Below are 24,439 nucleotides of genomic sequence, written 5' to 3' on the forward strand. Positions count from 1 at the left end.
ACTACATCATGTTGCAAATGAATGTTCTGCCTTCTCTTGTCCTCTGAGGTTTAGTGTCTTTTGATCTCTACTGTAGATGCTGTTAGAACATGACCGTGGAAAATTGGATTATTTTAGTTAATAAAATTGCTAATAGTTGCATTTGATGAGTAGCTCTGAATGGTTTTGCTCATACACGACTGTATAGGTGGTATATATCTGAGTCTTGGCACAGCTCATACTAGGATTTTTGTTGTTGTTATTATTATGATCAGTGGATTGATAAACTGATGAAAATTATTAGGGGAAGAATGGAAAACAATATAAGAAATGTTATCCTTTTAGTAAAGCCAACAGACAGAAAGCAAAGTAAACATTACAGTATTTCTTTATATGCTATTCACTGCTAGTCAAAACTTGAGAATTTTTAAGGAGAATTCACAGGCTTGTGCAGTTAAGCAGGGGAAATATGTTGATTTTATATCAGACTATTCTTTTAGTGATTGAGCTTTAGTATTAAGTTACTTTAAATTTAAAAAAAATAAAAATTTGATACCTATGGAAATTAATAGGTGTCAATGTATCTTGAAACTCTTGTAGATTACTGCTGATGTTCTTGCCACAGCTTTATATACCTTCTGTAGTCTTCTGCTACCCCCTTTACCCTCACAAATGTTGAATGAAGACATAATTTGTTTTATATTTGAGAGCAGAGGAGGGAAAGTGTTTTTGGCAACTAGTGTAAAAGGTCACTATCAATAGCAAAGTCTGGCTTTCAGAAGTAACTTTGCATACAGGGCAAACAAACATTGTGATTTTCGTGACATTGCACATTTTACAAGTGCAAATGTCATGGAAAAGTGTATTAAATATTAGCTGTATATCATAGGAATACATTTGTTATTGACTGAATTAAACATAAAATACCTTACTTTGGCATGAAATGCAATTTTAAAGAGCAAGTACTGAAAAAAATTCCTCATATTATGAATCTTACTACCTTTTAATCAACATACATGTAAGTTTATGGAATTCTTTGAGGTTAACTACCTGATCTGTCTTTATTGAGAGTTGCAATGAAAAGGGCTCATGGATTTGGAGCCTAACTTAGGGGTTTTTTTTTGATACTTAGTATAACTTTGAGAGATGATGGTGCATTGACAAATCTACTACTTGTGGTATTTTTGATTAAACTTCAAGCTGATTGCTGCTCCTTCTGTGCTTTTGTGGGTTTTCTGTTTTAATTCATTCAGTTTGATTTTCATTTAGACCTCTACCACTTTACCATATTTTGACATACTTGCTATCGGATACCTGCTGATCGCACACCTGCTGATGGAAATCATGATAGTTTCTGTTGAGAAAGGATCATACTTGTGGGGATGTGTTTCAGGTCATCATGCTATGTAAATATGCATGTGTTTATATACTGAGGGTTTTTTGGGTCTTGGTTGTTTTTAACTCAGAGAAGCAACTTTATTCTGGAACTGTGGCAAGGACTTGGGATTAGAACTCCTGAATTCTAATGAGATCAACAATAACATACTTTGGGCAGTTGCTTAACCTCTCTGTCTCAGTTTTTCAGTCTGTCAAATAAAAATGTTAAAACTTTACAGTCCTACAAATATTAATACCCTACGGAACATATAGGAATTAAATTGGAAAATGTGCTGTGTAGATTTTTGAACGAGTTGTTCATAGCAGTTACTGAATGGGCTGCTTTAGAGAATGAAAAAATCATCTTTTGAAATTTTAGTTTTTTGAAATTAAATCTTCAGGCATTTCTTTTGACTTCAGAGAAATTTACCTCTTTTCTGCTATAATTGCCAATAAGTGTCAGGTGGTGCCAATTACATCAGTAACTTTAGTGGTTAAGAAAAGCTACCTGTTGATAACTGGGCTGTGAATAACAATTCATGCATGTGAGACTGCTCCATGACTGTAAGCTTAACAACTCTTGACTTGTCAGACACAGAAGTGCTGTTTAGTAGGTGATGTGAAAGATTCCTGCTTCCAATTTATAACTCTGTTACTGATACTATAGGTCAGACTTGAGCATCCCCCATACATTTGTTTTTCCTCTAATACTTCTTCAATACCTAATTGCTTACAAAAGTAGAATTTTTTAACCAGTGAGTTATTTATTCAAGCAGATGAAATCTATTTATTAACGTGTTCAGCAAAAATCTGTTTTGTAAAAACTGTAACATTTTCACCAAACAATACCATCTTCAAATAATTAGTGCATTCTGGGATTTATATTCTTATTTGTTATTAATGTCTGCCTAAGTTGATTACATTTCTTCTTTTTTTTTTTAAGGTAAAGTGCAAGTTAAGAGTTCAGACATACAAGTTGGAGACCTCATCATAGTGGAAAAGGTTGATACTTTTAAAATATATTTTAAAGCCTAAAGATTATTAACATGCTAATTATCTTCTGAAGAAAAGTGTATCAAGGTACTTATCTGTGGAGTACTAACTAGATAGTGTTTTAGTTCAAGTCTTATTTGAGAATCCTCAAGGAAGTCTATTTTAGAATTAATTATAAGCTTAATTAGATGTACCCATTTATATTTTATGAATTGGTATATGCTTAAATCTATCTTGTGAAGGGAATACAATTACAGAACTAAATTCCCTGATTTGCTGTGCTGAATGTTTTGTCTGATTACTGGTACCTTCCTTCTGATGCTCAAATCAGTGTTTTTCTGTCTGAAACCTTCAAGGATAAGCTTTATTTATGTGTATGTGTATATATATATATAGTATATAAAATGTTTGTATTATCTAATCATAGTATGTATCTAGCTATATATATATAATTAAGTAATAAGAAAGTTTATATATTTTAAAAAGGGAGAAAAAGCTTTTCAGTTTCATTGCAAATGGTGAGTGAGAGCTGTGAATTCTTTTTCACTCTATGTTAACATGACAATAAAGACTGTTGCTTATTTCAGTTGCCTTTATGGGCTACTAAGAGGTTATTGTGACCTTAGAATTCAGAAGTAACTATTTTTACTTACATTAATTCTGGAAAGGTGACTTACTTTCTGTGTGCCATCAAGTAATTCCCATCACACTTTCTGTTAGAGAGTTAGTCCATGGAGATGCTGGAAGGAGGCACCTTGAAGCTTGTATCTGCTTTTACTTGTTTTGGAAAGCTTCTGTTTCCTTTGTTTCTTCTGTAGTCTAAAGAAAGAAGAATACACCCAACTCTAATTTGGTTTGCTGCTCTCGGCTTAAAATATATATTTTTCCATGTTAGTTTGCATTATTTCTTGCTCTTTTTAGCTTTCTTTTTGCCTGCTCTGTGTACCTTTATATCTTTTGGGACCTGTCTGGGCAGCATATACTAGCATCCACAAGTTAGGCACTAATATGTCTGGCCTTCACATCTATTTTGCCTTACCCCTTGCTCTCTTAGAGTGCAGTGGAATCAGCTTGCAGGGGCTTGCTTGCACCTATTCCAGATTTTCTAGGAGACTGAGAATTAGATATTTGTTTTGATTTTTATTAGGGAGCTTTTTTTGGCCTCTTTAATCTCTATACCTGAAATTAATTATTATAGAATATAGAGATAATCTGCCTTCCCCAAAATTTACTGAGATCCATCTGTCTGTTAGATTATACTAGAATTTGAAAAACTTGAGTTACTTTGGAGATCCATCTGTCTTGAATGAGGTGGGTCATTATCTATTTCAGAATTATTTGCAGTAGCTTAGAGCTCATATGTTGTGAGTACCTGAAGTTTCTAATGAAAAAAAAAAAGTAATGTTTAAGGATGTAGGGAAATAATGAGTAGTGTGCTTTTTGATGGAAGATCTTCCTCTGGTATCTCCATAAGATGCATGCAATTGTTTGAATGTTGTATTTCAGCTTCAAATTCCCTACTGTCCCAGCAGAGCAGCTTTTTTTTTTTCTTTTGAGCTATCTGGGGTGCTTTCAGACTAATGAATTTGAATGTTTTCTGGTTCTTTTGAGAAGTGTATTTTGTTGCAGCAAGCAATTTTCAATTTCAGAGTATGACTCTTAAGCCAAAGAACCACTCAGGAGTGAAATGTTCAATTGCTCACTCTAATGGCAGAGGAACAAGTTAACATTGTATTTGACTGGTAGATGCATCAACAGCATTTCTGCAGTGAAATTAATGACTCATTTGAGCTGAAGATCCATATGTTAACTAGTGACTGCATCACAAATACTAACAACTTAAGTGAAAGGCTTTTCTAGATTTAAACCTTGAATATCCTCTGATTATTGTCTTTTTTTAAATAGTCCTAATTAATTTCAAAGTATCTCTTAAGTGACTGTAATGTGCTTAAAACAGTTTAGTTTCAAGTAATATATCTATTGTTCCAACTGAAAATTTTGTAGTGCACTATTCCTAGGGCAGAAAGAAGCCTGAATAGATGAAAATATTGCCTGTTTTTTAAAAGCTAAAAGACATTTGTATATGGAAGCTGAAAAATGGTCCCCTGCCTCGAACAGGCAAGCTACTTCTAGATGTTCTCCTTGTTTTAAGACAGATTTTTAGTTTCCAGTGGGAGCACAGATATGCGGAGTGATCCTAAATAACACAATTGAAGGGAGGAGTTGATGGGTTCAGATATTGTTATTTAGACACTGTAGCATATTGACAGTTTGGAATATGTTTTGGAGGTGTGAAGAGTATATAAAGCAACACTTTTAGTTAATAATAACTACACATTTATGTAACAACCTTTAATAGTAACAACACATAGTAGTGTTTAAAAACATGCAGAACCATAATGCTTTATCTTAAAACCTTGAGAGTTTTTCTTGGAGCTGTAAGGGGACACAATCGGGTTTTTCTTAATCTCTGGTGTAAAATGAAGTTAATCCAGTATTTGCAAGGATTGCAGCTAATGCTAGCATGCAGTATTGCACAGCATGCAGATCCAGGAAGACAACTGGGAAGTGCCTCTTCCATTTATAACTCAGAAGCAAGCAGGAATATTTTAGTCAATGAGAAAAGTAGACAGTTCATTGCATGACATGAGAAGAAAGGACAGTAAATGCAAAATTCTGAGGGTCTGTAGACATTGGCAATTAAGGGCAACTGGAAGACTGACGGAACTAGAAAAGCTTATGTAAATAACAATTTCATGATAATAATGTGCAAAAAATGCAAAAGAAATTTGAAAGCTATTAAAAGCCATATTTTTCAAGTGAATATTGTAGCCTGTGCTGCAGGGAAGTATAGGTGTGTTTATGGGTCTTGTTTGCCAATCTGGCTAGTATTCCTGGATGACAGAGTTGCTCATGGGAACCCAGCAGCGGGGGAAGCACTTACCTTATGTTGACCATTGTCTTGCTGTAGTTAGATCTCTAGGACTGAATATGTAAGTCTGCAAACAGTGAGATAAATGGAAGCCCTCCTTTTCTGGAGCTCTATTTCTGCCTGGATTTAAGCAAAACAACGTATTCAAGTCATTTTTGTGACTTATATATTCAAATTTCAGTATATATCAATAAACATTTCTAGCTTCATCTCCATGGTAATTGAGATTACGTAGTTTCTTCATGGGTTTCTGAATGCTTGAAGTTATATGTGTTGTCATTTTAACTTGTTCTACTTTGATAAATATGACATGAGAGGGCTAACATGATTGACATATTGCTGCTGTTTGTCTGTGACAATGTACAACAGAATTTCATTTTCTCCATAATGAGATGTTAAAGATTTTTGTAGCATACTTGCCATCTGTTTCTGTATAGTCACTCTTTTATAGAGACTAGGTATGTCTTTGCAGGAGTATCTTTGCTCTTCAGTGTCAGCAGTAATAATGACAATGTTTTTTGATATCTACTACTCCTGCAGTATCTTTCTGCCCACTTACAAAATATGAAAAACCCGATGATAAACAAGATGTTGGTTTTAAATACTTTAAAGACAAACCGGTCTCTAGCCTTCACTACATAGTAGGATACATTCACATACGTTTTTGCAGAAAAGCTTACATTATTTTACAGGAAAGAAAGAGGAGCAGAGAGAACATAAAAGGAGGCAAAAATCAATATGCATTTTTTCTGTTAAAATAAGAAAATATTCACATGACTAGTTGGATAGCAGTCTGTCATGGAGGCAGTGGGGGAAGGAGTTGCTGATCTCTCTCTGGTGATCAGTGATAGGACACGAGGAAGTGGAATCACAAGAACATGTAGTGACAGTACAAGGGGTAATGGCTTTACACTGAAAGAGGGTCTATTTAGCTTAGATAGTAGCCAGAAATTCTTCACTATGAAGGTGGTGAGGCACTGGAACAGGTTGCCCAGAGCAACTGTGGATGCCCTGTCCCTGGAAGTGTTCAAGGCCATGTTGGATAGGGCTCTGAGAAACCTGGTCTAGTGAAAGCTGTCCCTGTCCATGGCAGAGGATTTGGAACTAGGTGATTTATAAGGTCCCTTCCAACCCAAACCATTCTGATTCTATGAATGAAGCTGTGTCAGGGAAAATTCTGGGAAAAGACTCTTCACTGAGAGACTGGTTGATCACTGGAACAGGCTCCCCAGGGAAGTGGTCATAGCCCCAAGCCTGTCCAAGTTCAAGACGTGCCTGGATTATGCTCTTAGTCAAATGGTTTAGTCTTAGGTAGTCTCCAAACAAGCAGGGAGTTGGACTCTGTGATCCATATGGGTCGGGTCCCTTCCAACTTGAGCTATTCTATGATTCTGCCCAATTTTGTCAGGCATAAAGTACCTGAATCTTGAATAGCGTGTACCAGGTGACTATTTCATTTACTGAATGGGAAACATGTCCTCTGGAAGCTGGTAATCACTATAGAAACTTGATGCCTTATCCGTATTATTAGAATTTCTGTTTGATTTGGTATTAGATCAGTTGACTGTTACTTTTGCAAAATTTTTGAATGTTGGTCAAGTGTTTTAGCTTGTTTACAAGTAACTGGAAGTTTGTAGGCATGAAGTCAGTAACCTGAAACTTGTGTAATGGATTTATGTCAGAGCTGGCAGGGAAGCTGCAAAAATGTATAGCTAATCTATATGAAGACTGGATATCTGTTTAATTGTTATTGTCATTTAAGGACAGAATTATTTAATTTTCAAGTTGCCTTTTCCTTTTCCTCTTTTTTCATCTAATAGGTGCATAATAATATAGTTTAAGGTTAATGTTTTTACCGCAGTTTTTTCTGTGTATAATTATTATATGTTATGAGGCAAGATGCAAAAAATTGCTGTACTAGTTGCAGATGAGCAGCCTCTTCAAGGTGAATACTGCTGGCATACAGACAAGCACATGAATTTTATTTTTATTGTAAAAGCGCAAAGAGTTAAAATGGAAATTGCTGCAAATCAGGAAGTATTCGTGCATGGAAATGCATAGTTTTAAGGTATGCAGAGGGTTTTTTGCTACCTACAAAAGATTTTTAGGTAAACTAGAATGTGCGTCTATTTTCTAGTGTTTCCCAAATTGCTTGTTTTCCAAGCATCATTTTTGCTTATGATGGTATCATCTCTGTGGCCCTTTGTGGCCCCTCTCTACTGAAGTGCCCATAGCAGATACAGTTATAGTTGCTTCCAGTCCCATTTCTCAATTGGTGTCCTTGAGAGTATGTTGCAGGGAATGGTAAGAAGCACGTGCCTCCCAGAAATTTAGAGTTTACATCATCTTATTTTCAAAGCTAAGCCCATAGTTATATGGACTCTGGCAGATCCATTCAGATCACACTATTCCAAGTGGCACTGTTGTGGCTGCATGCTGATCTTGGGAAGGTTTCTTTGGAGTGATGGAAAACTTTGCCTATAGTATCCAGGATGTTTTCGATCAGAAATAATATTGCTATGTGACTGAGGCAAATGTTAGAGTTCAGCATTACATACAGGGAAGAAGCATCAGCTTCAGTGCTGTTGTCTGGTATAAATACATATTTATTCTCCATTGTGAGTGAGACTGAATTTTTTCGCACTCTGAACTGATTTTTATGGATAGTCAGGCATAATATTTTGGAGGTCCCACACAGAGTGTCATACCAAGCAGTGTTTATTTATCTTGATGGATGTATTTTGAGCTGTTTTATTGGAGGGAACTGGGAGTGTATGTATTTCAAATATTTTTCTTTGGCTTGGAGTGATGAAAGCAAAGTGCAGCTTTCAATTAAAGTAAAAGGTGGAGGGTTAAAAATAAAAAAAATACATATCTGGTTTCAAATGAAAGCAGTTTGAGAATGGGTTTCTTTCTGTTTATAGCAGTGTTGTATCCTTAATCGTTGAGATGGAGGACTGGTTGACTCGAATAAGCAAAAAATACCCCTCTGTCTTTGTGCTGATTCCTCTACAAGCTTTTTTGAATGTTTGCTAATGCCATGGTTTGGGCTTTTCCTGGGATAAGAGCTTTCAGGGCTGCTCCATGCTGAATGCACTTGCATTTCATGTAAATATAATTTTGAAGCCATTATGTTTTTCTTTGATAGTTGTGTCTTTGTAATAATTCATGCCTTCCACTCTGATTCAGTGAATCAAGGTATTGTGATTAGGATTATCCTTATAAAATTTACAGACAGGACTGTGTGCTGCATTCAGTATGTGAGATACTCCAGTGCTTAATGCCTTCAGCTCTTCAGGTTAGCTTGACCTCATCTGCATCGCTGTTTCTTCTGTACAAAATAATTAACCAGTTTTCTGTAGCTGGTAGTTAATGCTCAAAATACAGCCACAATTGAATTATTATTGCTGTATGAATTTTGCAGTTTGATTATAATTGAAGTGTGACATAGGTAATTATTGAATAGTTTTGAAATGCTCAGATACCAATTTGAGCCCCTTAATTTTTTATGTTTAGTAAATTTGGTCAGTTTTTTAAGACTGAATTCTGAGGTTCATGTATGCCGTGGTCGGCATTCTCACTATATATATTTTTTTTTTCCACTCAATTAGACAGTAGAGCTCTTAAAAATTAAAAGATGATGACCCCAAGATATGCAGTGGATTTCAAGGCAATATCAACCAAGTATAAAGGGGAAACCTGAAATTTATTCTCAAATGGGGGTACTGTCTATATGAAAAATATTTATGCGCTATATCCTCTTAACAAGTAATCAGAAACAAGTATTAGGAAATATTTTTATGCATGAAACTTGTAATGTCATTGCTAACTGAGATTTTTTAAATTGGTTAAAGATAGTCTGTAAATCAAATCCAAATCATTCTCTGTCTGTAACTTCAATATCAAATTGTACAGCATGTGGTGTACTGGACATAAGTTGTGATGAAAGAAATTGCAATTCAGTACAGCATCTTCTCTAATTGCTCTGTCCGCTCTTCACTCTGGTCCCTGTCGACTTCGTATGTTGCTTTTTATCTTTCCAGTCCTGTATCTCTTTCAGGTTTTGACATGTTGGTTATTTTTACTTCTTCCAGTTTTTCATTCCTAAACCCTGTGTTGGCAATGTGTATCTAGTGCTGGTAAATGCCTTGAGAACAAGTGGAGGGAGAGCTAAGGATTTGGGTAGCCATGTAGCAGATAGCATGTGTGGGGGGGAGGGTGGTATTGTTCATTTTGTTGAACCTGTGAAGGCTTAGATTGGCCTTTCCGTGGTCAACAAATAATTGAAAACATGATTTGATACATATAGTTCTGTGCTAGAAAGGGAAATGGCAGAACAGGTGTGCAGAGACACTAACTATGCATGTGGCTCTATGCCTTAGATAGTGAGGAATAAATTCTGGTCATTTTAGATACATGAAATAGGAAAATGCTGTTCCCTATTTTGCTGTTTCCCTCCTGTATATTTGTGTGTGTAGGGAGAGAGGAGAATGCTTGATGTGAGTTATGTTTGCCGCTTGAGTGCCAAGACAGATATTTTAAATTTCACCTTTTTTTTTCTATTATATATGCTAAGTACATGTCAGAGTTTTACTCAGTGAAATTATTTTAAAAGATATTTCAGTTGGATGTTTATATTCTTGGAGTAGTGTTTTCAGTTAAGGAAATGTTAATATGTTCTTCAGGTATTTATGATTCACTTATAAAGAGCATCTGAAAGGATTAACTGTTGTTTGCTTATTGTATAATTTTTCGAAAATATTGATTTCTGAATTGCAAATGCTGAATGTAAAGTACTGTGAGAAATCCTATTTTAATTGAGTTTCAATCCAAGTGTGACCTTTTGGTGATAGATCTTACTGGACATTTGATTGGAATTTATTTTTTTTCCTACTTAGAAAAAATATACTTTTTTTTTTCTCCTCTCAGAATCAACGAATCCCATCTGACATGGTGTTTCTTAGAACATCGGAAAAAACGGGTATGTTTTGACAATTCACATTGCTTACACAATAATTTGGTGATTTGTGGTAAAATTTTAGATTGTGCATTGTGGCCAATTTGAATTGGTTGAATAGACTGATGGAGCTCTACCTTCATTCAATTAATGGGAAAGAGTCCATACGTGAGAAATACAGTATGCTTGGACTGTAAACCAGGAGTAATCTTATTGTGAACCTGAGACTTCTATAGGTATGTTTCTCTAAATAGGTGATTTTTATGAGTTGTTTTAACAAAAGGTTTAAATATTAAAAATATTTAGCAAATACTTGATTATTATGATTGGACAGCATTTTAAATTATCTACAACTAATCGTTGTCTCGCAACATACATTTAAATGTTATCTGATTGTATTACAGCTATTAAATGGAAAAGAACTGAAATATGAACCCACCAGTATGTGATTAAAATCGTTATTTTTGGAAAAGATGTTTTACCATTATCTAAACCCCTGAAATAACTGATTTTTTTCATTTTGTTTTACTTAAAAATAATAATGCCTTTTTGGTCAGCCAAAAAAATTCCCCAGGAATTTTCTTGAGTGAGAGAAAGAAAAGTACTTCTTGTTAGGTCTATTTCCCTTCACATGGTGGTGGGGGAGTACTCCTAATCTTTGAGAAACATATCTCCTTTATAGGAACCCTATAAATTATAGCTGTTTTGTAAAGTTTAGAAATTACTATTGGATGCTCCCCCCATATAACTCAATGAGTTTTCCTCATTTATATTACCAGTTCTCTTCAGATCCTTAAGAACTGTCTGTTTTTTGTCAGACAGCACTAAATTTCAGAAAGCTAATAGCTGTGATACTGGTAAGCCCTGTGTTAGTGGCACTTGGTGTGTCACTGTGGCACTAGAGGTCTATCATATATTTCAGGTAAAAGGCTAAATTTGCAGAGATCATTTGACTAGAACTATATATTTGCTGAAAGAAGGAGTTACTGTGTAGTTACTGGGTCTTGCTAATGACTTTCAAATGCTGATTAGAGGCAGTTGGTCATCTATAACTGGCCTGGACTGATGAAGTTTCCTAGTAGTCTTTATATGACCTCCATCTTCATTAACTACCTTCTGGTTCAGGATACAAGGGCTTTTCCTTTTATTCCCTCTCACAGTACCACATTTTATTAAAAAGCATAATGCCTTTGACTGTTCAAATCTTTTGTATCCAACATGATAATAAAAGGATTGATATTGTCCTTACTGCCCCAAAATGTGTTTTGGCTCAAGTCACAGCTCCTAGAAAAGTGGAAAGTAGGACTTCTGCACCTGTACAAGAGTTACTTTAAATTAGGCCACTTGCATGCAAAATGGGAGTGGTAGAAGGTGAATATGTTTGATGTGTTGATCCAAAATTTTCCTAGCCTTTACTAGCCTGTGTTGGATTATATGTTATATATCAAGGTGTTTGGAAACAATCATCATGTACTCCAGCACGAGCATGTAGCAGTTGTAATTTAAGTCATGTACACACAGTAGAAATGTATAGGAAATGTATAGGAAACTCAATATGTAACACAGTGCAGTGTTTGTTGTTGGAGGAGCACCAAGAACAGTTTGGTGAGAGCTAGCTCACTCTCCTTTGGATCCTTGCAGCAGTTTGTATGAGGTGTGTTGTCAGTGCAGGAATAAACAAGAACATTATGAGACAGTTGCCTAACTTGCAACAAAGCAAGTCCTAAAATCGTATGGATTCTGCTTGTGAGGTTATAAGACACTGTGTAGTCTCCCTTCCCTATAGTACTGTTAGTTGAAGGGTGGGGCACAGGTATGGTTGTCAATGAACTACAGGCCAGAAATGCATCTGTACAGGATACCTCTGTGTCTTGACTGGAATATATATGAATAGTAAATCTGAAAGGGCCACAGTTAATAGAACTTAGACTATTTCTTTGTCAAGATATAGATGGGGGAAGGGAACAGGGTGAATCCCTGTGTCAGAAATGTGTGAAGAAAATATTTTTGAAAGTAATCTATTGAGTCTGGTTCCGTGTTTAAGTGTACTTCAGTCAGCTTTCTTTGAATGTTAGATTTTTTCCTCTAAGACACTCCATTAATTTGCTATCTAGAAAATAAAGCTACCTGATTTAAAAGTTTATCATGTTGTAACAATAGACTTTCCATAACTGATATTACAAAATGCTTGTGAGCAATTTGCAAGAGTTCTGTACCTACTGTGTAAATGTTCATGATAATGTAAAGTAAGTAAAGAGCAAATTTAGTGAAATCTTCCTAGAATTCCAATATAAGTTATATATATAAACTTCTGCTACACCTGGAACGTGAAATTTAATGTTAAAAATACACTTTCTATAAATAAGCAACAGGTTAACTAGTTTTATTTGTGTTGCACTTGTTTAAAAATAAAACAAGAAAACAAAACACACAAAAATAATCCCCCGAATTTCAAGCATATGGCAGTAATTGTTTTTTTACTAAAGAGTGAACACTTATATCTGTAATTGTTGCTTCCTGATGTTGCAGTTTTGACTGATTTATGGTTTAATTTATAGTTGACACTTTTAAGTACTTTGTGAAACAGTTTCTGATGGTTTTATGTTCTGTATGTAATTTTATCTTCTGTGCAATAAAGCAGTTTAACTATAGCTTCTTACTATAAATCTATGAAGAGTAGAGTTTGAACTAATCTTAAAATCCAATCCACCCTGTAAGCTTCTTTTGAGGCAAAGTACTATTTTCCAACTTCAGTATTTACATTGCATATTAGTGTAGTCTGCAGCACTGCAACATCCTATATCTTCAGTCAGAAAAAGAAGCCATTTGAGTTATAAATAACTAAGTTAAACAGTTCAGCCTAAAACCCACCCCCCTAATGCACTTTTAGGTTTGTTGAGTTTTCTAGGGTACTTTTAATTCTACATAGCAGAAGCTGCATTTTGGGGCATGAGTCTTATTTTGATAAAACTAATTTCTTATTAGATCTATTTTTTTCCTTTCTTTATCAGATGCATTGTCTTTTAGCTGGAATGATATCTTCAAAGAATCTGATGTAATGACTTGATGATAATTGTGTGCCTGTGTCCAATTTCTAAGTTTCTTATGTTTTTTTAATCAGACATTTACAAAAGTTATAGTCTAGAGACTAATATAGGTGGGACTTTGTTTTGTATTCATGTGGCAGTCCGTAACATTGGTATTCCTCTCTTTCATGAGTGGAGGCAGCTAGATGGCTGTTCATATTTAGAGTTAGAATTACTTTCCAGGGGAATGGAGCAGGTGGAAATCACTCCTCAGATGAGAATTCTTTGCTGCTGTCAGGCTCCCCATATAACAGAGGTTTCCAAAAGATGTTCATTGATTGAAAATAAATAAATTTAAAAAAAAAAAGGAAATTAAAAAAAACAAAGAGCAACAAGTTTATGGAATTATATATTGGGGTTTTATATATTTAAAATGGTAGGAGGGGATTAGTTATGGCTGAATCTTGGTTTTGCTCATTATAAATGACAGAGGTGACAAGCAATTTGAAAGATTTGTCCCATTTATCATCCTTCCACCAAATGAAAGGAAATGTTCATGCTGAGCCAACTGCAAAAGACAGTTTAAAGGTTATTTTCATTTTTTGTATAAGCAGGCATCATGCCAAAACCATCTGACTACCTTAGTGTAAAGTTGTTATGCAAATGTAGGGAAGATCTCTGTAACACCAATACAAAGCTCCCTTGCTGAAATTAGGCTAGATTCTAAGTGGCCCTTAACAGTGTCCATTTCAGGTCCATTTTTAAATTGCTTGTCATGCTCTCTGCATTTTATTTGTCTATATGCTACCTCAGTCATAAATCAAAAGCTAGACAGAGCATTCCAGAGATCATCATATAACTTTATAATTGTCCATAGGAACTGCCAGCTGGAGCATGTGTTAATAACTTCAGCATTATGGGAATATTATCAAAGACACTCTGTGTGTAAAACACAAGAAAAATTCAAATATGAGCTCTTTCCTTCTTTAAGGTAAAATCCTTGTACTCCACATTGGCTGTGCCTTGGTTTGATGCCGTGGTTGTGCCTTGATTTAGTAACTGGCTTCTGATCCAGGTCAGGTAGTTCCTATGCTAACATGTGTCATGTTCTGACATGAACAGGATCTGGTCTTTCATGAAAATCTGGTGCATGTGTTCATAAGACTTTGGAATATTTGTGCCCTGGTAATTTTCAAATGTGAAATTCTGAGAGGAACACAAATTTTATAGGGTGGCTACAAAGTGTCAGTAAAGAATGAAGGAAGTTTTTTTTCTCTCCAAGTTTTTCTTTTACACGCACAATAACCTCAGATCCTTATTATTCATGGAAAAAAGCTGCATATGCAGTGGCTGGTTCTGAGCTAAGCAAATGTTGATTTTTAGCTATTAGTTTTTGCTAGGTCCTAGAACAGATTACTGTTGGAGCTGACGGCTTGGCTTTCCTCTTATTCGTGTGGCTCTTTGATAATTTCTTTTTTCACAAAAATTCACTTTATAACCTTGAGATTGCTGATCTGCCATACTTGGTTGAAATTGGCCACAAGTCGAAAGTTACTGGGAGAAAGATGTGATGGCATTGTACATGGAATTAGGGCTAAACAGACTGTTTGCTCAAGTCTGCAGCTGGAAGAGCCAATGAGCTTTAGGGCTTGGGATGTGCTGCATAGACACTAGGACTGCAAAGAATTGTTTCTGATCTGTACTGCTGCTAACTAGTGAGGCCTATAAAGACTAACCACAGTGCTGTTACGATACTGGCTTTTGTTAGTAGCTTTTTAGGGGGTAAGAATTGATTAATCTTAGTTAAACCCTTATTGTTCGTAAGGTCCCCTACCAAACTGGACAAAAGTCTGGGTTTTTTTATTTTTTATTGTTAGAGGTGATACTCTGGAGAGAGCAACTGCCACTTACTGATCAGTTCCACTGCTGTCAAGCATGCTGTCATGCAAAAATCTTTATCATAAACCAAGTTTATTATTATATGTCTTTAAATCCAGTATATAGTAATTTTCTGGCGTGAACATTCCAAAATACTGTTTATCTACCACTACAGCTGTGCAATGCAAGCAATAGGGAAATGGAAAATCATTTTGAAATTCTCACAATCCTTTGTGAAGAACCTTTAATTCTTTGTAAGGTAATGCCAGTTGCACAGTTGCTACATCTGTTGTTTTTCAGGCCAGAGTTACATTGGTTTGGTCTTACTTCTGTGAGTACTTGAGATGATACTGCAGAGTGGTTGAGGCTGGAAGGAATCTCCAGGGTATCATCTGGTCCAACACCTCTGCTCAAGCAAGGCCACCTAGAATTGGTTGCCCAGACACCATGTCCAGACAGCTTTTGAGCATTGCCAAGGAGGGAAATTTCACAGGCTCTCTGGGCAAGCTGTACCTGTGTTTAGTAATCCTCGCAGTTAAAAAATAATAATTCTTGTCACCTTACGTTCAGAGGTGATTCTGTCATTGTTTCTGTCACTGAAAAGAGCCTGGCTCAGTCTTTGCACCCTCCCTCCAGGTATTCATAGACATTATTAGGGTCATCCCGAAGCCTTGTTTTTTTTGACGCTGAGCAGTCCCAGCTCTCTCAGACTTTCCTCATATGGGAGATGCTCCAGTCCATAATTTCCATGGCACTGTTTGGACCTTTTCCAGCATGCTCATACCACCTTGTACGGGAGAGACCCACACAGGACACAATATTGCAGGCGTAACCTTACCAGTGCTGAGCAGAGAGGAAGGAGCGCCTCCCTCGACCTCTGGCAATACTTTACCTAACGTAAAGTATACCATTACCCTCTGCTGCTGCAAGGGCATGCTCCTGGCTCACGATCAGCCTGGTGCCCCCAGGATCCCCAGGTCCTTTTCTACCAAGCTCCTTTCTGGTTGGATGGCCCCCAGCATGTACTGGTTGTTCCTCACCGGGTTCAAGATTTTTCACCATTTCTTGTTGAACTTTAAGGCTCTTGTCCGCCCATTTCTCCAGCTTGTCGACATCCCTCTGGACATCCCCCATTGCATAGATCAGTGTCTTGAATTCCACTTACTAAACTATTTAAAAATTATATATTTACTCAAGTATAAAATACTAGTTGCAAACATATTTATACTTTTCAGAATTGTAGCAAGAAGAGTAATTTCACTTGTATTAAAATTTGTAGTTAAGAGTTTTCAGGATTCTTTACTTGTAATTACGTTAACAACAATGGTATGAGTAAAGTGTGGGAATAAAACAGGAAAATAATTTTTATTTTGAGGCTTTGTAGCCATTCATTTCTGTAGCAATATAACTGTCTCAGATGTGATTTTTATTTTAAATGCTAACCATTTTACTGGCATAAACTCTGCAATGCAAGTGCAGACTTAAATAATCATTCATATAGCTTGATTTGCTGTTGGAAGGAGCTGTGAATTAATCAGTAAAGGCTTCCTCCAGAGTCTACCATCTCAAACAAAGTCTGCTTATCAAAGAAGGGAGTTATTTTGAAAACTTTGAGTTCTTAAGCATTGCTCTACAAAAAGAGAGTGTGGTGCCAGCAAGTATGGTTTACTTGTTAAAAAGATCCAGTTTTGTAATCTTAAAAAGCAAGTATTAGCAGAACATTTATGTCGAAGAATTAAACTTCAAACTCACTGCAAGGAAAAATATAATAAAGATGATGCAAGTACTATCTATTTATTCTGAACAGTTAGGAGTAAGTGTTCTACAAATAATTTAATTGTCTGAACCCCAGCCTGTTCTGGAACTTCAGATATTTAAAAACCAAACTGGTATTTTTTCCTCTGATTTGAAATTCAGTTGTGCAACTGATGTCTCTTTTTATCTCTTCATAAAACCAGCCACTGCAGAATAATAAGGCTGAAGGAGTTGCATTAGTCACACATTCTGGAATTTTCTATTATGTTTAGAAAACAAGCGTTCTAAAACCTACCTGTCTGGAAACTGAAATGCTTTGAAAATCTATTGCTATAGAGAATGATAAATGACTAGAGTTAAGTTTTGCACATACGGCCAGATAAAAGTTTATCTTCGGGGCATGAGTAGCTGCCAACAATCTGTCCAAACTACTTTAATCTGTTTCCATACTTCAGTTCCTATTCTGTTTTTAGCATTTGATTTAACTTGGGCTTGAAATGTTTTGGTATCTACTTTAAGCCACTGAATAATAGTAATTCGATGTGATCAGCTACTTGTTTAAGATATAGTCAGATAGTATGAATGTGATGTGTTGGAAGGAGGTGGTCTCAGCAGGCATTAAGCCCCCAATAATATTACTCTGTATTAGAGATGAAATTAGGGAATTAAGCATATTTCATTCCCTACTTATTTTATTTTCTGTGCATACTTGGGCAACTGGCACAATCCATGTGTTTCATTAGACTTGTAGCAAAATAAGGAGTGACAAAGTAATATTTTATTCTTTATTTAATTTTTGTATTTAAAAAAAAGACTAGTAAGAGTTGAAAAAATTTATCTGTAAGGAGACTGTGTATTGTGTTAGGCATAAACTCACCTCTTCCCACTTGCCAGTGATAATGCATTTCCCCAGAAATTTAAGGGCATTTGGTGGCTTGGCTGGAGTAGCAATTCAAATATCCTGAAATTCCAAACAATTCCCCCAGTTTGGGGTAACAACTTAAAGAAGCTGAAGGTGAGAATCATCAAAGCACATCTCAGAGGCAGGGCAAATCAGGCAGACAAACTATATGTATATTAAGTGGTAGACTGTAGGTATTTTGTCAAAGGCTTTGAATATAAAAGACGAAGAAATTACTCTTGCAGGGTAAGGTTCAAGAATTCCTTGTGTAGAAGCAGTTTATAATATGGTGCCTACAAGAAGTATCTGTTCATAAGATTGATACCATGCATTATGGGTTTTTTTAAGCTGCTCTCACCTCGTTCTTGTCTTAGATTATTGAATTTGGGGTGGTTTTTTTCTTCTCTTACTTCAAGGCTCTTCTGGGCAAGCTGCTAATATTACCTTGATTCTTTGAAATGATTGGAAAATGTCTCTTGGTGAGCCTCATCTTTATTGTGAAAAAGGAATTTCTGCAAAACCTACAAATTTCTGATTAGTAGGTCTAATGAGGAGCAATCTTGCAATAGAGTTGTCTTTCTAAAAATTTAGAAATGATCTTCAAATCAATCTTGATATATTCAAAAGGAAAGGATGGCCTGCACATGTTGATCTGATTCTGACTTACATATGGGGCTTGAGGTGTATGGCTGGCTGGAGTTGGAATGTAAACTTATTTAGTCTTGAACTACCTTAGTCTGGCAGCTTTCTGTCTAGCGGTAGAAAACCTAACTTGGAGAACCTGCCTTGTAAGGAATACCCAGTTGAGGAGAGCACTGGGTTTTTCCATGCAAATGTTACGGCCTGTGTTGCTGTGCTGTCAGTGCTCTTGGTACATGTGAAGGCTAAATACAATTTAGCTCAAATATTTAACTTCTTCAGTTACAGTTCTGATTTCAGGTGTCCATGTAGCTTTGCACAGCCTTCCTCTGTCTTTCAAGTAAAAAGAAATTGGAAAAAGTAGAAATCCTCTGCTTTTTGCATAATGAAGCCCAGTGTTCAATCTTCGCAGCTGGGTCTCTTGCTTCTTCCCAGTTATCAAACATAAAGTAGAATGTGCTTTTCCCTGCTAAATTTTAATGAAAAATATATCCTCTTGTTTTTCACTTGCCTATTGTAACCTGATGATTTTGTCAACTCCTTTGACTTGCACTTTTCTGTGTTTAAACTTTATACCTGCTCCTTGTAATTTAGTTAATGAAATGTCCTTCTAGTTGGTTACTATTGCTGCTGCTAAAATCTTCAAGGCAAAACATGCTCTCAGTGAATTCTGGTTTTGGCCATATGCTTTTCTCAACCTCTTGTTTGTGAGTTCTCCTTTCTTCAAGAGAGAAAATGCTTTTTAAGTCTGCTATAAGCACTTTTTGAGATGTATTTTTTGTATTACTGATCTTTAGAAATATTTAAGTACATTAGGGAGGTTGATGAGGACAGTGAGCTCTGCTGTGCTGTCAGTGCTCTCAAATCAAGGAGCTGTTGAGTCAGTATTCTTATTTTGATCTGAAAAGCAAGAAGTTTTTCAGTGTTCTAAGCATTCTGTATGGCAGAGTTTTTGATTCAGTCATTACTCTGAAGACATAAATAACACATACTATCTTTCGTCTGTAACACTGAGTTTCTGCAAAAAGAGATAGCTAGTGTACATCAGAAGAATAATGAAGTAAAGTGGTGCATCAAATCCTATTAAATGGAAAAGATTAGTGCTTTTGAGCATCCTTCTGTATATATCAAAATAATATAAATCAGTAAGTGAAAATTTGAGAATGTGAATATGAATAAATTTTTTCTTTTAACTTGGAACATTGTTTACTATATGTAAGAGAATTCCATAATGTTTTAACAGAGATAAAAATTCCTAAAGCGTACTGAATCAATACAGCAATTCAAAAAAGATGCAATGTGATCAAGCTTGGATTAAAAAACATCTGAGTTCTTGTCAATAAGGAACTGTGATGAGTTTAGGGGTATCATATTGACTGTGTATTAATACGTGGTATCCTATAAGACCATCAGCTGATTGTTTAGAATGTAAATGAAACTGTTGATGGATCCAGTGACTGATGGCTTAAATTCCAATTAATCAATTGCTTCATCGGTTTCTTAATTCAGATCAAATATCTCAAGTACACACAGTTCTTCCCTGGTCTTAAGAGAAATTAATGCTTTTAAACTAATTTAATCAGTCTTCTGTAAATGCCATTACATTTTTTGATTGCATCCTATGGGATGGCATTGTAGCTTAAATGTTTGGGATGTTTCAGGCATCTTGGGGTTTTTTCGTCCGGAGAAGCTATCATAATTGAAAGCTTCTTATTGTAGTAGTAAATGAAACTCTGTACTGCAGTATGTTATCTTGGTGCTGCTATTTATCTTGTCATCGGTTTAAAATTTTCATGCACATAGTCACTTAAGTAATATAAATGATTTAAAAATTAAGTTGTTTGTAAATGATCTGGTGTTAGGTGTGCAAAGTCAAAGTGTGTTTTTCTTCTTTTGGATATATTCTAGTAACCCATCTCTTTCAATGCTTTTCACTTAAAGCAGGAAGGCTGGTAATATTGCCAGACAATATATAGCTGTTTACGACACTGCAGTTCCACGTGCCCTGTTTCCCAGTGACCCATCAATTAATTCATCAACACTTGACACAAGCTCTTCACTGTGACACTTATACCAGTTGATCTTAATTTGATTGCCGTTAAAACCTTCGTTTCCTGACAACTGTTGTCAATTATACAAAATAAAATCAAGTATTCATAAGTAGGCTGTAATAGGATATAGGCAGACAGATTTAATAATTCAGTTTTGCTGAGGCTTGAAAGGCATTAGTTGTAGCTGTTGTTCTCATTTGTAAAAAATTCATTGGATGCCACTCTAGAGAGAGAAGGCAGACATGATTTTATTTATTTAGATTTGACAGAGAAGAGCCCAGACGTGTAGTGATGGTTTAGCATTATCTCTGTTTAAGAAAAACTGACATGAATTCTTATCAGTTTACATATCATATGAAGTAAATGTAATTTACTTTTATGATTTTTTTTTAAGACTAATTAAAGTGCACACATTCTACAATTGCTTTCTGACAATATATTTGTAATGGAGTGTGGAATTCAACCCTGCATTTATGCAGAAATAAAACAATACCTTTTCAAGACTGGGATGCTTGGTCTTTAATATGCTTGTAAAGTATGCATCCTCCTGTACATCTGCTATATACGACTAAGTTATAATTGTTTCCCTCCGATGCATCTTCATCGCACATTAAAACTTATGCTATGTGGCATATTTGAATTACACCTATAAGTTCTCTTCAGTGCTTATCAGCAAGCTTAAAAAAGAGCCTTGCCAATATATGGCAAAAAAATTGCTAGCAGAAATCTGTTAACTTTAATGTTCTCCATGAGAAAGTTAAATATAGTTTTCAGCAGTTCTTCTGAATTGATTGACTTCTTATATACTGTTCTTTACTGTTTATACTGACGTTTGTAACAAATACCGCCTGTGGGTTGTTTGTGAAGGTTCTTTGGAAGGTATTTGTTTGAATGTGCTTGTGAAATCTAAAAATGGAAACATTTTTAAAAATAATTTCGCTTGTAAAATGCTGATTAAATAGGTACAGTTGAAGACAAGATCTTCTGTAAGTGACTGTTCAAAGCAAGGCCAGAAAAAGCGAGGGACAGAAGCATGGAACTCTTCTGTAACATGTCATTCACTTTGTCATTTTTTAATGCTAATCCAAATAAGTTATTCCTTGGTGTTTTTTCTTCTCCTGAATTGAGAATCCTCTCTCTTCCATCTGATCTCATGAATTAGGACTTCGTTCTCAGACCCTTCTTCCAGGCGAGAAGCTGGGAAATGAAAATTAAGTTCTGAATACAAGACAAGTGGGAGAGTTTAGTTTGTTATGGCAAGAAAACCATTATAAATTCTCATGTTCTCATGCAAATATTCAATCTTAGTGTAATTCAGATAATTTTATTGATTTTGTTGGGTTTTTTTTATTATAGCTTTCCATTAAAATCAGGTGATGCAATTTTATATAGACTAGATTATTTCTCTTTTGCAAAGTATTTGCTCTTTGTCTGTCAATACTGCTATTTTGGGTATCTTGTGTATTTTGGGTGTCTTCTGTTAACTACACTTTCTTTAGAAACTACTTGTTAAACAGACTGAATATTAAGCTAATTGTTTTAAGGAGAAATTAACCATATTTCTGCTTATGGAAACAACATTTCCATATTTCTTATTGGAAAGAACATTTCCAAATAAAATAGGAATAAATAATTTAATTAGTACACAGCAGCTTTTTTTTCTGAGTGTCTTGCTTAAAAAACCCTGGAAGCTAGAAGGCATTTAAGAAAATAAGTAACATCCCAAGTAATAGCTTGTTTTCAGAAGCCTATATTAAAAACTGTAATTAATACTTAGACGTATGTGTATAAAAATAAAATTTGAGGGCTTCATGTAAGCGCAAGTTTATTTACATTACTATAATTTCAGGAATTAAAGATATCCACATATAAAGAAATTAACACATAAAATATGATAAGCAAGTTTGGTAGTATAAGAAAATACTAGATTTGGCTATCTGATGATTATGCACAGTATTAATTAGGAGAAAGTTTATGATATAATTGAATTTTACTTGATTAAGAAGCTTCCATTTCTTGTTTGGGGGGGAATTTTTTCCTCTTTTTTATTCCCTCCCCCCCCCATTTTTTTAAGTTTGAGATGAAAATATAACCAGCATTTTCCAAGAATAACCTGTGTTTAGTTTGAGAATTTTTGTTTAGGGCCCTTTTCTTTGGGATTTCTAGGGATAAGTAGGTCACTGATACATGTGTACATGTACACCATTCCCAGAAGCATTTGTTGTGTACATGTCCTTCAGGTATGTTCTGATTGAAGCCTTAAATCCAGCAGACACTGAGTAAGTAGAATTCTTCCTGTATTGAGCACCGTACCTTTGTTTGATAAATCTAGGCCAGGCATGTCATGGCCCTAAATTAGTGCTTTTATAGATGAACTTTTGTACCTCTGTGTCAAAACACCATAAAAGCTACTGAAATGAACATTATTTTTATTAAGTATTCTATTAACACATGAAATATCTTTAAAAAAAGATTTTTAATCTTTTTAATAGTATCTCAAATAAACATAAGTAAAAAGTCTGTAAATAGTTAGCAATATATTGTTATAATTTGAAGTTACATAGTTACTTTAGGTTCTTCAAATTATTTTCATCCTTTGTATTCAAGTGCTGTTTTGCCACAGAAGAGCAACCTTAGGGTAAACTCAAAAAAACTGAGCTTTTGCTAAATCACCAAAACAGAATTTAGTCCCAGGACTTTGCTAAGCATTCAGGTTTCACAATTTCATCTGAAATGGTTTTAAAAATCAGTTTAGTTGCACTTGGGCAGCACCTTACATGGACTTGCTCTACATTGCTTTATGCCTGTCTTCAACTGATTAGGCTAAATTAATATTACATACATAGTTTGCTCGTGAAGTTTACGCCACTTTTGATAAATGATTAAGCTATTTAAGCCCAGTATAATTTCCTTAAATCAACCCTTAAATTCTACTTTGCATAGTTCCAAAATTTTCACTAGAATGACAGAAGTCAGTCAGACGTTCACAATGTTCAACTTTGTGCACTAATTTTGAATGACTGTGTATTGTTATGGGAAATGAGCATCTGAGTGTCCTCACTGTATAAAATAAAAGGCTTAAATGTATGCATTCTCCTTTGTATGTGGCCTTTTTAAAATTTCTTATATTCTGTCTAGAATTTCTTTTCTCCTTTTCCTTTTTGTTTCTTTTTAATTTTTTTTTTTTGTAAACAGCTGTGCTTAGGTTGGTAACTAGTTAACTTAATGACATTTACTTAAAGCAGCACAGAACTTAAAAAGAATTTCATTATTTGTGCACTGTAAAATAATTGTCAGGTTCAAGAGTTATCACTGAATTCAGCAGGAACAGCAATTCCTGACATGTATATAGCTGGGTTTTTTTACCTGGCAAGTCATATTCAAGTTAGAAATACAAGAAATTTCTAACACTGATCTAAACCATTCTGCTGGAGTATGTAACACAATTTTTTACTACTTTTTTGTGTGGTTTTTTGGTTTTGATTTTGTCACTGGGGGAGGAGGGTGCAATGCTTCCAAGAATTTTAAAAGTGGAGCAATTAAAATAGTTATTTTTTCAAAATACTTTGATTTTTTTAGAAGTTTTATGTACTATTAACTGAAGTACCTCTCAAAGGGTAAGTACTTGTGACTTCCACACGATACACAGTGGGGAATATTTAGTTTTACACAAGTCTAAGGGTTTGGTAGGGGTGAAGAGTTAATTTTTTTTTTCTAATTACATGTTTAATCTTCCATGTTTATAGCTAACTTAAGCCAGGTTTAAAATCAGTACCTTATGGAATAATTAAAGTTACTTAGTCAAATCTGCTGCAGTATTTGAGATAGAGAAGACGACTGTATTGTTTCAGTTTTGCTTTTGTGATCACTATTGAAAGCTGACTTGGCAGAAAGCAGTCCCTTTTTCTGGATAAAAGGGAAACAGGCTATGAGATAAGTTATTGATGAAAT

The 24,439-nt window shown here is 35.1% G+C and overlaps 1 protein-coding gene across 3 annotated transcripts in view; it reads left to right on the forward strand.

The window, feature by feature from the left end:
* The window catches only part of ATP9B (ATPase phospholipid transporting 9B (putative)), a 156,559-nt gene that overhangs the window by 38,013 nt on the left and 94,107 nt on the right, over nt 1-24,439 (forward strand). For all 3 annotated transcript variants that reach the window (XM_064666174.1, XM_064666193.1, XM_064666184.1), the window contains exons 6-7: nt 2,300-2,358; nt 10,211-10,262. In XM_064666174.1, coding sequence (XP_064522244.1) covers nt 2,300-2,358; nt 10,211-10,262 — 111 coding nt within the window. The remainder of the gene's footprint in view (nt 1-2,299; nt 2,359-10,210; nt 10,263-24,439) is intronic.

Source organism: Pseudopipra pipra, chromosome 1 (genome assembly GCF_036250125.1).
Source record: "Pseudopipra pipra isolate bDixPip1 chromosome 1, bDixPip1.hap1, whole genome shotgun sequence".
Taxonomy (NCBI): domain Eukaryota; kingdom Metazoa; phylum Chordata; class Aves; order Passeriformes; family Pipridae; genus Pseudopipra; species Pseudopipra pipra.